Consider the following 13602-nt stretch of genomic DNA (forward strand, 5'->3'; position numbering starts at 1 on the left):
CAAATTACAGAAAAAACTCCAACGAATTCAGAACGCCTCCGCCCGACTCATCCTAGACATACCCCGCCACAACCACATATCCGTTCACCTAAAAGACCTCCACTGGCTCTCCGTAAACAAGAGAATAACATTCCGTCTCCTCACCCACGCACACAAAGCTCTCTACGACCTAGGACCCAAATTCCTCAACACGCGCCTGACCTTTTACACCCCCACCCGCCAACTCCGATCGTCCAATCAAGCCCTCGCCGCGATTCCACGCATCCGAAGAGCTACCATGGCAGGAAGATCTTTCTCCTACTTAGCGGCCAAGACCTGGAACTCTCTCCCCACCCACCTCCGCCTTACACAGAACCACCTCTCCTTCAGAAAACAACTCAAAACCTGGCTATTAGTAGTGGTTAGGCTGGGGGTCAGTCCATGGCTATTTGCTGCGGCATCGAGGACAATATTGGAATGGTGTGCATTCCATCACCCATGTAGCATTCTCAGGCACAGGTGAATCGGAAGCAGTGCTGGGCCCCTGAAGACCACTAGGCCCTGGAGACTTTTTGGTGACCACTGTAGTCCTTCAGGCATGAAGGTCTTGTGTCAAAACAGATGGTAGCAGAGCTCGAAGGAGCCAGACAGAATAGTTGGAGAAAGACAAGGATGGGACCCGGCTAGCAAGGGAAAAGCACAACTAACTCGGAGCCAGATCAATCCTCCAACAGACGACTTATAGGTTAAAGTTGAGTTATACATGCAGAAAGTAGTATGATTTTAACTTATGTTAAAAAAACATTAGCAACTCAATGAAAAGGCACTACTATTTATAAACCAAAAAAACATTGTAAGTTATCAATTATACATAAATTGCACTACCATAAATTTCAGATTTCATCAATTATGAAATATGTGCGGTCAAAAGTAGAGCATCAGAGCAGTGCAATTTATGTCAGTTATTTTTGTTTTTAAACGGTAGTGCTTTTTCTGCAAATTTCGACGGTTTCTTTTTTCTGAAGTTAAAATGCTGACACGTATAGCTACACAGTGGCTACTGACGCTCTGGTTATGTATATGTATGTATATATATATAATATATATATACAAATATATATACATATATATATATATATATATACACATACACACACACTGAAAAAAATCAAAGGTTACAGAGACGTTATAACTAGGCCAAGATTTCACCCGTACAAAACCAGGGAAATTCAGCAGTTACAGTTAGCTGAGTTACCTATAACTTACGACCCCACATTGCACTTCTTATGACCTCACATACTGCATCAATCATGACATGGTCAGTGACATTACTGATGACAACTCAATTGACATCACTGATGAGATCATCCAGTGAGTGAGATTTTTTTTTTTTGAGATTGTGACTGTTAAACATATTTACCAAGATACTACAAAAGTTAAAATATTATGCTTTCTGTGCTACTAACAAGTGATACTATTTCTAACATATATTATGTGAGAGGCTGTGTGTTTCTGAGTCTGAGTTTGTCTCAGTGGGTGTGTGAGTTGCTGTATTGGTATAAGTAGGTGTGTCAGTAGCTGTGTCAGTGAGTGACTCTACTGGTAAGTGAGTGAGTGTGTCAATGGCTGTATGGGTACGTGAGTGGGTATGTAATAACTGTATGGGTGAGTGAGTGGGTCTTTGAATGGCTGTATGAGTGACTGGCTCTGTAGGTGGCTGTATGGGTGACTGAGTGGCTGTTTGGTTAAGTGAGTTGGTGTGTGACTGGTTGTATTGTAGAGTAAGTGTCTGTGTGAATGAATGCATGCATGGGTGGGTGAGTGGATGTGTGAGTGCTTGTATGGATGTGTGAATGGGTATGCAAGTGGTTGAGTGGGTGTGTGAGTCCTTGTATGGGGAGTGAGGGGCTGTGTTAAGAAGCGGTATGGGTGGGTGGGTGGGTGTGTGAGTGGCAGTGTAGATGAATACATGGGTGTGTGGGTAGCTGTATGGGTGAGTGTGTGGCTGCATGAGTGGCTATATAGGTAAGTGATTGGTTGTATGAGTAGCTCTATGGATGAGTGAGTGGTTGTGTGAGTACTTGTATGGGTCTGGGAATGGGTATATAAGTGATTGTATAGGTTTGTGCGAGTGCTTCTGTGTATGATGTCCTGAGTGATGTCATTTGAGATGTCATCAGTGATGTCAGTGACCATGTCATGAGTGATCATATATGTGAGATCATAAGCAGTGCATTGTAGGGGCATAATTTATAGTACTGCTGAATTTCACTGGTTTTGTACGAATGAAATCTGAGCCTAACTATAACATCCCTGTAAGTTTTAGATTTTTCATGAATTTCTAAGTTTTTTTTTAAATTCTATAACATCCCTGTAACCTTTGTTTTTTCCAGTGAATTTCTACTTTTTTTAATGTTTCCTAACTACCCCTATAATCTTTGATTGTTTAAGTAAATTTATAAGTTTCAAAAAATGTTATTAACTGAATGTAACCACTAACCTTTGACAGTGAGTGCATGAGTGTCTCAGTAAGTCTGTGGGTTGGTGTGTGAGGGTCTGAATGCGTTATGTTTTTCCCTCTTCTGCTTGTTTTTCTGCCCTCTGTTTTACCTTTTTCTGTAAGTTGCTGACCATTACTCTGTCTCTTTCTGCTCATTTCTCAACTTTACTTTGCCGCTTGCCATTGGTTTCTGACCTCTATTTTGCCTCTTTCTGCTCTTTATTTTAATCTTTATTCTGGCTCTTTCTGCTTCCTGCTTCCTTCTGACCTTTATTCTGTCTCTTTCTACTAGTATGCCACCTTTATTTTGCCTCTTTCTGCTCATGCTGACCTTTATTCTGCCTCATTCAGCTTGTTTCTCACATTTATCTTGCCTCTTTCTGCTCTTTACTGACCTTTATTCTCACTCTTTCTGCTCGTTTTGGACCTTCATTCAGCCCCTTTCTGCTTGTTTCAAAGCTGCCTCTTTCTTCTCCTTTCACTAGGGACCACAGGGGAGCCTCAAGGCCACCGCGGTCCCAGCAGGCTCCCCGCCTCCTGCGGGAGATGGCATTGCTCTTGCACAGAGAGAGCTGAAGGAAAGGCAGCACCCTCCATGCAGGAGCAATCAATTTCTTTTTCTTCCCTGCCTGAATGTCTGTGGGCAGGGAAATAGATGAAACCTCGGCTTCCAGTGGGCGGGAGCACTTTGACAGCTCCTGCACGCTGGAACCTGAGTGTTTGCTCTCGATTGGCGGGAGCTCTAAGCTCCCACCAAGCAAAAGCAAATAGATATATCCTGGCGGTGGGCACGCCGGGTCATAGCTGGAGGCGGACCGTGGGGGGTGGCAGTCCCCAGGGCCATGTGTGGCTCCAGGAGGGAGTCACGCGGCCCCCCTCCGTTCTTGTGCACTACCCCCCCCCCCCATGTGGTTACTCTCCCATTCTTTAAAAACATATTTGGACCCGGGGAGATGGTGGTCCCCTGGCCCTGTGGGGATCCACGGACCCCCTCACATTTTGTGTTATTTTGTTTTGGAGAGGTGGTGGTCCCGGGGTTAAAAGAGCCTGAGGAGGGGGGCCTGTGCGCCTCCTCCTTTATTATTTAAATAAAGCCCCTGCACGGGGACTGTCAGATCCTTGGAGGCCCAATATATCCATTCGGTTTGGGGTGTAGTCATATCTAAAATCTCATGGGGAATTAACATTAGACAATCACTTTTTTTTTACCCCGCCCCCCTTTTCTTGGCCCACGCTTGACAGATCATCCCAAAACATTCCATGCACAAGAATAATCACCGGGAAACTTTTGTTTTTAAAATTTCGTAAAGATTCGTCTACCAGCACGAAAGATATAGGCAAGTCAAAAAACGCTTTTCCAATTGAAAGATGCTCCTAACTATGACTACCTACTGGCGATATATATATATATCCTACTGGCAGGTATAGTTAGGACCTAGTTTCCATAGGAAGACCTTTTTTTGTTTTGCTAATAACTTTGGTGCTCTTTGACGAATCTTCACAAAATGTTCAAAACTAATACTATGCTCATTTTAGCTGCTGTCTTGAAAGATTCGCGGTGACACATCAAGCAGAGGCAGAGAAAAAGTGAGCGTCCCATAAAGCTTTTTCCCTAATGTTAATTTCCATAGGAAAACTGAACAGCGATAACGCAAAAACTGCTGAACGTATTTATGCCAAATGTGGCAGAATACTAGCTCTTGGCTCAGAAAGAGGCCTTTTTGTTATCTGGCGTAAATCCTTTCATAGTTTTAGAGATATTAAGCAAAACAAAAATTTTAATATCTAGGTTTGCGAATCCTCCTTGGATCAGACAGTCACCGTGTTGAAATCTGATTGCCTGCCAACATTTCAACCAGGAAGTGTTTGTAGTCATCTTGGGACTCAACTTCAGCCGAGTCCCCCCAAAAAGTTTTAAAACAAAAGAAAAGTGGGCAGGGTAGGAACACCCAGACGCTATAGCCCTGGTCCTTGGCAAAAAAAGTATTTTTTAAATATTTCAGTGGTAATCGTGGTCGAATCTGCAACTCTTGAACAAAATCTAACAAAAAAACAGCCCGAGGCATTTTTTTGTAAAACAAAAATAAAAAGTGGAGCGCTTGGGGGCCCCTCCCCTTTTAAACAGGTACTGGAACCCAAGGGAAGGGGTCAACGAGCCGACCCATGTGCCCTTCTCCCCCTTCCATATAATGTCTAGATCAGGGGAATAGGGACCCCGGGGCTGAAAATGGCCCAAGGAGGGGGCCCCATGCCCCCATCCCTCTTCAATATAGTGCCAGGTTCTGAGTCTTGCGGTCCGCAGGGCTGAAATCGGCTCAGGGAGGGAGGCCACGGGAACCTCCTCCCCATTTAATAAAGTGCTGGGCCTAGGCGATGGGGTCCAGAGGGTGAAATCGGCCCAGGGAGATGGACCATGTTCTCCCCTCACCCTTCAAAATGGGGCTGGGGTCCCCGGGCTGAAATTGACTTGGAAGGTGGGCTGCATGCCCCCCCTCTTCATTTTAATGAGTGGCCCTGGGGCATGGGGTGTCAAAGAGCAGACTATATGGTCAGCCTCCAATCCGCACAAGGTTGGCAGTATGGGGGATGTTGGCTGCAGGACCTGCAGCCAACTCCCCGGCAAAGGACTTGCGTGGCAGGGGGTTGTTTTTACGTATGATAATCATTACTTTACATTAAAAAAAAAACTAGAAATTCACTGTAACGTTATAGTTAGGTGTAATAAAAATGTCTATTATCGATTTAAAAGAAACCTTAAAGTAGCGAATTTCTCAGTGACAACGTTTTCAACAAAAAAAAAACACAGAAATTCACCAGTCAACCTGTAAGAATCTGTTTGTGGCATGTAGGGGTGTAGATTCAAATGCCATGCATACTCCTGCCATCTACAGTTGGGTCAGGATGTGTGCAAGTTGTATTTCTTTGAAGAAGTCTTCGGAGCCACAAGGTATAGTGACCCCTCCTCTTGCTTGTAATGTGCATGGTGTTAGACTCCATTGTAAGGTTTTCTTTCTGCATGGCAGATGAGGATACAGTATTAAGTGAAGACTTGAGAGATGTCCTTGCAAAAGAGGGGAAAGAGATCGCAAGTGACTCTGCAAAGGCCAAAGGCGTCCAGGTAGGAGGATGGGCACATGTGAATCTACAGCAGTACATGCCATGAACAGAGGTTTACATAGTAAGTAACGTTTTCTATTCGAGGCATGTGTGGCTGTAGAGAAACATGCTGTGCATAGACTGTAAAGCAGTCATTTCAAAAGCGGGTATTAGGTTGTGGGAACTACAGTAGATTGAAAGAGCATTGTGAGTATTGTCCAGCAACATGGTCTTGTTAGCGAACTAGCACATCCAGGAAGTAATCTTTTGTCAAAGTGTGTGATGTGGACCAGGTAGCTACTTTGCATATGTCAGCTATTGGAATAATCCCCAGGAAGGCCATAGAGGCTCCTTTTTAGGTCTCGCCTACGCATTGCGCATGCGCTGCATAGGAAACAGACCTTTTGGAATGGATTCACTTGTCACCCTAAAAACGTGCACGCGTTGCATTGCTTTCAATGGCAACGCGTGCATGTTTGGGGATTCCCTTGTGGGAGCGAGCTTTGGCGCCATGTGTTAGCAATTATCGCTCCTGGCGCTGCTCACTCCCGCAAGGGAAATGCTTTCACTGACACTTGTTTTATTACATTCGTGCAAGGGCTTGTCTGTTATTTTTTGCGAGCCCGGGAAGCAGCAGCGCTAGGCGTCCGCGAGAGCCCCGGGGTGACATCCAGAGCCAGCCCGCGCGAGGAGACCCCTTTCTTTTCCAGCTGCCGCCATGGGAGTGGAGATCGAGACCATTACACCCGGGGATGGTAAGCCGGGAGCGGGTGCGTGCGCTTCTGCAAGGGAAACGCTTTCACATTTACTGACACTTTTTCTTTTATTACATTTGCACGAGGGCTTGTCTGTTATTTTTTGCGAGCCCGGGAAGCAGCAGCAGCGCGAGGCGTCTGCGAGAGCCCCGGGGTGACATCCAGAGCTAGCCCGCACGAGAAGCCCCCTTTCTTTTCCAGCTGCCGCCATGGCAATGGAGATCGAGACCATTTCACCCAGGGATGGTAAGCCGCGAGGCGGGAAGGGGCGCGTGCGCTTGTGGCCGAGCCGAGCAGGGAGGATCCCTGGGCCGGCCGGGCAGGAAGCTCTCCGGCTACAGTTTAGCGGGAGCATCCGCTCCCAACCGCCACTTTTCCGAGCCCTGTACAGGGAGGCTGCAGGGATTCAAATGGCATGCGTTGACAGCTGCGGAAATAAAAAAAATAAAAAAGCGGTGCCCACCCTTCTTCATAACCCGGATTTAGACGTGCTTCTTCTGCTCCCATTTTGTCTGGCAGATTTAGCCAGGGAGGTCTGCTGTACCCTCTGACTGCACGCGTACCGCTCCCACTTTCAATAACATTGGGGCTTCCCTTTCTAATCGAAGAGCATTCTAGGAGATGCATTTACTGTACCCTGAGATGCATTTACTGTCCCCTGATCATGTCAGTTATATGAAGCATATTTGGGTGAAAAGATTGTGATCATCTGGCTTTGGGAGATGCGGATATTGAGTGACGTGGCCAAGATCACATGATTTCGGTTTAGTCAGTAAACCAAGATTATGACAGATCTCTCCAAGAACCACTGCTCTAGCTGTTTTCTATGGGTCACATATCTTGGCTGCATTTGCCCATTCATATCCCAAGCATATTTACTGCGGGCTGACTGTTTTGTACTATGAGAAGTCGCTGTGTCGGATGCACTGTTTATTCTAGCAGCACAACTTGGATCGGGCTAATAAATGTGTATATGTCTGACAACGTCATTTGTTGTAAGGACATATATGATCCTTTGCATAATTAGTAGTTGAATACAGTATCATCCGGAATTCCCACATTATCTGCTTGCAAGCTTCGCTGACATTTTTTTTAAGTAATTTGACTCTCTAGTTTAATGTTACTTGTTGTGCTATGCCCATTTCCGATATGTTTTTCAGGTAGCCGAGATTGGCTGCTATCTGATTTAAAAAAAAAAAAGAAAAGACGTTGATAAGTATGAATATATATGAATTTGACACCTGTAGTGGACTTAGACACCTAAAATACAATTAATTTCAATTGTAAATTGTATTTGTGATTCCATGCTCATTGTTTGTGCAGACTAAGCGTCTAAGTGTACCACATTAAGTAGCTGTGAAGTGCTAGTACTAATGACATTACCCCAGGAGCACACACTCAAGTAGCAAAACGGCTACTAGAATCCATTTTCTCGTTCTACAGTTGCGAACCCTTAGATCAAGTCTCCTAGCACAAGCGAGCCCCCAGACCTGTGTATTTAGTTGCTTACATAATTTGCAGTGATGTACACTGCTAACAGGTGTCGCCCCTGAAAATCTTAATACATCCTCCTTTGAAAAAAGAAACAATGTACAGCTAACTAGGGGAGAGGAGGCTGCTGTAGTTCCAGCATGTGGAACACTGCCTTACTGGGACAAGCTTTAAATAGTGCTACCGCCAGCTGCTCGCTTTCTACTGTCTCTTCTGAACATGCTATACAGGGAATATCGGCGGTGTATTTGTAATCTGAACTAAAATAAGGTTGCTGCAGCATTGCCTATCTGCTGTAAACTGCATGTTCCTTCTTTTTAAGTATTCACTTGATACAGTGACGTTCCACAAAAGATGTATAGACAGATTTTTGCAAAATACATTGAAACATTGACATAAAAACTCGACATCAGAAAAAAAATGTTGACTGCACTTTACCATAATATTTCAACTTTACTCATTGCAAACAACGCACAAAAATGTATAGATCCAATAACACATTAAAGACATTGTCGTTAATACAAGTCAGTTTCTAAAAAGAACATTACTTGTAAAACTCAAGAAATAGGGACCATGTTCCCTGAAATCCACCAAATCTCTGTTCAAACCTTATTTGTAGTAATGACGCTTCATTACTAGTAACCTTTTCTTTACAAGTGCAACTAATGCATGTCATTAAGTGCACAATCAATTAGGCAGTGGATAGGAGAATGCAGGTGTGCGGATGTATCTTCTGTGCAATCTAGAAGAACCTGCTTAAATTTTGATCGAGTGACTCTTGCCAGTGCTATTACCATAGGGAATTTCTTGTTTTACTTGGCTTTTCTGAATGAATTTAATAGGGTGTCGCTTTGCATGGAAAGTTGTCATACCAGATTCTCACTCCGGACCTGATCAGGACCACAACTTGGCTCCATCGAGGTATGTCAACATGATTGGTCTCTATTTTTTCCGGATTTAAGACTTAGTGCCATGAGGATGTGCAGTAACTGGACCAGCAAGAAGTTAAATCAACAAGATCTAAGTGCCACCCTCAACTGGAGACTCATGACTTTTCAGTGGACCAGGGGGATATGGGATGATAAGATAGGACTGAGCCCTGTCAAAGGTAGGAAGAGATGCTGTAGACAACGGCCTGTGAAAAGCCATGTTTTTATTATTGAAGTTTGAGCGAAATAAAGCATAAACAAGTCATAGTGTGGCAACCGTTAGCAAAACAAACTTTTAAAGGGACTGATTTATCTCATTTTGAAGTTTAGGGATCTCCGTTTCATCACTTTCACATCTCTGGTCCCTAAGAAATTGTTGTAAGGACTGTTTTGGATATGTGTGCAGATCTCTTGAAGGGCTTGATTCTACATTATAACGTTACTAAAGCCAACAGTCCTCCTCAAATCTTGCCACACGAGCTGCTACCCCAGAACAAGCCACACACCTCAGTACCTGGCTAAGATCCAAACCTCTGAATCACCAGCCTCAACCAAGAAGCTGTACCCTCTCCAGAGTGGAAACCAAGTGACACACAAATGAAACCCCGCATGAACAAGACTTCCCATTCTTTATACCGACAATATGGCACATCTTCAACCACCTAGAGGGCAAGCCTGCTCATTCTTGTACACCATTAAAAATAGACTAACGTAAACCCCGGGTCTTGGGTCCACCTTCTCCCAAATCATCCATTTACTTGAACATTGCTGTGTTACATCTACGCTCATTTTGCGCCGTTCATGGACAAATTGCCTAGTGATTGCTATCATGTTTCACTGTCTGATATTGTCTTGTTAAGTGACGTTGCTGACCCACAGGAATTACTGCAAGAATCTTAAAATAAACCCAACATAGACTTTGTCTCCTGTTTATTTAGGAATTTCTCATTCCCACTGTGAGAAACCCATAACAATCTACCAGAATAAAAAATGACAAAAAGATTACAGGAAAATCCCAACGACGAACTACAAGCTTCCTCCAACCTACTGTCCACTTGGCCACCCAAGTGTTTACCCTCCCAAATAAACAAGCATTGGTATAGCCAATAGGTCTCGCCTTTGGGACCTTATAAGTGTTTAGCCATGCAACACTTGATGTTGTTGCACCAAGGATATTGTGCTGGATAACAAAACACTTATAAGGTCCCAAAGGTGAGACCTATTGGCTATGCCAATGCTTGTTTCATAGTGGGGTGGGCTCTAGGAGGAATTGGCAAAGTCATCTTAGCTCTAACATATAGCATATTTGGATGTATCGTACAATCCATCTCGTAATGCCTGATTTTGACAGAGCTTTTCCTTTATGGGGTTTGGATAAGCACAAAGTTATTCTGTGTTCCTAAATAATTCAGTTCCATCAATGTAGTGCATGAGGTCTCCTTCCTCATCCAAAGTATGGAGAGCCTGGTTCGCAACTGAGCCAGTGAGTGAAATGTGTTAATATGGAAATGGGAGACCACCTTGGGGAGGAATTTAGGGTTAGTACAGAGGACAACCCTATCTATACATACTTGGAAGAATGGTGAAGTGATGGTTACCAGAAACACCATCTTCCAAGAGAGGAACTGAAGGGAGCAGGAGTAGAGGAGGATCTGAATCGATGCTGACCAAGCAGGTTCTGCTGGACCTCCGGCTTTAAGCCGGAGATATGGAGACAGATATTTCTGCACAAGAGGACAATTAAGTTAATTCCTCTGGCAGTAGTGTCTGCATTATAGAGGTTCCAGAGGTCACCCTGTGAAGGAGGAGTATCGAAAGGTGTCTTCCTTCCTCCAAGACCCCATGTGTCAGACAGAGGTGACCCCTGAGGTAAGTAAAAGGGGATCTCCTGGAGAAGCACGCTGAGAAGGCGAGCAAAGCGGAACAGGGTGAGGCGAAGAGTGTGTGAAAGGCAAAGGATTAGTAGTCTTGTCTGTTTTTTGGGCGGCTTGTATGGAGCTAAAATGGGAATGAATGACCTAATGTCTCTGTTGAACGTCAATCTCCTCTTGCCGTTTATGGAGGACTGGTTCAAAGGCACCCGAGCCGAGTCGGCCTTGCTGGCCGATTTTTATTTTCACAGCAGAGGGTATCAGCCGAGGCAGGAGCGGTCAGTGCTGAAGCAGGCGACCTCGAAAGTTTCTTTGGCCCAGAGCTAAAGCTGAATGTTACATCCAAAGGTGGTGGTCGGTGCTGACCATGTCCTGAAGGTAGTGGTGGCCCAGCAGCCTGTTTCTGATGCTCCAGAGTGGCTGGATGATCCTTGGTAAGGGGTCGCCGGATTTGCCAATAGTGTCAAGGGGAGGGGTACCGTACTCATGGCTTGCTGAGCTGGTGGAAGATCCGTGACCTCCAGATCGGTGCAAGAGCTGTCTTTGTGAGAGGATGCGTCTTCGTCTGTGGCTGATAGCTGTGGCTCGTGCTCCCCCTCAATGTCCTTGGTACCAAATAGGTCCAGGATGTCATCTACACTCCTAAGCGAAAGCTCGAGATAAAGTGGCCGACGGTCTTGTTGGAGTGAAAGGAGCAACAGGCGTCACAGGCCCTCTTGCTGTGCTGAGGTGAAACACACAATTTATTGACTTGATGGATGTCAGTCCATGGGTACTTTGCTTGGCAGCGAGGCCAGTAGCAAAATGGCAGCCGTTCCATAACCATCAAGGAATGGTGGAGAGACGTGACCTGGAGATGGAAGTACGACACAAAGGGTGAGGCCATGAAGCAATCGCGACTCCAGAACTTTAGCTTAAGGTGTTCAAAGCTAAAACGTGGGTGCCACCATTGTAAGAGAAAGTAAATAAACTGAAAAAATAGGCATGAAGCCCGTCGCCATCGCAATTTAAAGAAAAGAAAGGCGTGGCCATCATTATTTCAGCAGAGGTGTGCCACGCTAGTTAAGTAAAAAAAAAACGCAGCGTGAGAGCGTGTCTTGCCTGCAGCAGCAGGCAGGAGAAAGGCATTTAGGTAAATAGTACTTGAGGCTATAATTAAATCATACAGAGAAGCAACACATGTAACAGGGGGTGTCCTCAGTGGAGGTTACAAGAGAAAAGGCGGAACTCAGAAGGGACTCCGAAGCCTACTGATCAATGAAAAGCCACCATTAACAAAGGACAGTGACAAGAGGCAAATAGAAAGATGGGCGGAAAGTAGGCAGAGCTTCATGCCCATATCCTGAATACGGTACAAAAGGGGGTGGTGAAGGACTGACATGGCTTGGCAGTTCGGCTGGACTGTTCCCATGAGGCACAGGGTCAGACTGATTTGCATATAGCCATGTCTGAACTGGGGTGGCAGAGTGGGCTAAAGAACGGTGATGGATTAAACCCACATCTTTTGACTGGGTGTGAGTGTTTGATTGATTCAAATGCCCCGTCCATCACCACCCCCTTTCGTACCGCATATCCTAAATACAGCATGTCTCGAACAGAAGGCGCAAGTGCTGCCTAGGCGAGACCTAAAAAAACAAAAAAAAGATAGTTTCATGTAGATCATGACTGGAAAGATATTTTAGGGTCAGGGAGTATATTTAAAAATCTGACATCATCCCCTAACAGAAAAGGTTTGAAAAGTACTTTCTTTCTAAAGATTGTAACAAAATATAATTTACAGTAACATTCAGCACAGGTGGCAAACCTGCAGTTTACCGCACATGCACTCCCACCATTTTAGCAGCTAGCCAAAGCTCTTACTTGTGTTTGCTATGTTGTCTGACAGTTCTGCGTAGCTCCTCTACTTTAAACTCAAGCTGTTCCTTTTGATACAAAAGGTCGTCAATGTTTTGATTCAACTCCACCGTTTCGTAATGATTTTGATGTTTTGCGACGCCTGGCCATTTCTCTTCACATTTTTGAGATCTCAGGTGTTCCACAATGTCTTCCAGTCTGCAAAGTTCATTCTCCTGAGTACAGATAAACATCAGGACGATAGAATTACAAACAGAGTTCTCGGTGCTTAATAATGTCAGTAAAAGTTAAGATTTGTGGTCCTTGAATATCCATTAAAAACTTATTGACAGAAATAACAAGAGATAACTTTCAGCTGTAGTTTTACACTAACTTAAGTACAAGTTCTTAAACATATATAAATGATATTAAAAAGACAATACTGGGAATTTCAACTAAAAGACAAAAGTGCATCGCTGGCTAAAGCTTGAAATTTCATAAAAAATTATACAAATTCTAATGCACACCAACAAAGTAGTAAATATTAGTTAGTAGTTACTTCCCCCAAACTATGTTAAAATACTAGCTGTGATTTTAGAGTACAGCAAAAAACATGTATTTAAAAAGGTTGCATCATGTGTTTATCGAAAATAATCTCAATGGTCATGCCTCGGAAGAAGGACAAAATAGGAATGAATGTGCCACACAATTTATTGTGACATCACAAAGAATACACTTAAAAACAATAATCTCAAAGCTTTGAAGACATAGAATTTAGTGAATCTTCCAGATGTTTTAGGTAAGTTTGGAGATTTGTAATCACTTTCCCCTAATAAAAAAAAGAATTGTGAGTGTAGTACAGAGATGTCTATGTGTATGTAATGTATATAATGAGAACTGCGACAACTACAAGTCCCTGGGGAGGTGGGAGGGCGCATGTGAATCTACAGCTCTACATGCCAACAACAGATGCATAATCCGGGCAAGGCATGTGTGCTGTAGATACACATGTACACATGCTTTGCCTAGAAAATAAATAAATATAAATATATATATATATATATATATATATATTCATTCTCCCAAAGCAGTGGCTAACCGGTAGATTTTGCAGTTGATTGAAAATGTGTCTTTAGCACTGTTTGTCC

The 13602-nt window shown here is 44.0% G+C and overlaps 1 protein-coding gene across 2 annotated transcripts in view; it reads right to left on the reverse strand.

Annotated features, from left to right (window-relative positions):
• CNTRL (centriolin) overlaps positions 1 to 13602 on the reverse strand; it is a 1008983-nt gene that overhangs the window by 389664 nt on the left and 605717 nt on the right. For both annotated transcript variants that reach the window (XM_078641873.1, XM_078641874.1), the window contains one exon: positions 12482 to 12690. In XM_078641873.1, the coding sequence (XP_078497999.1) occupies positions 12482 to 12690 (209 nt within the window). The remainder of the gene's footprint in view (positions 1 to 12481; positions 12691 to 13602) is intronic.

Source organism: Lissotriton helveticus, chromosome 5_1 (assembly GCF_964261635.1).
Source record: "Lissotriton helveticus chromosome 5_1, aLisHel1.1, whole genome shotgun sequence".
NCBI classification, from domain to species: Eukaryota; Metazoa; Chordata; class Amphibia; order Caudata; family Salamandridae; genus Lissotriton; species Lissotriton helveticus.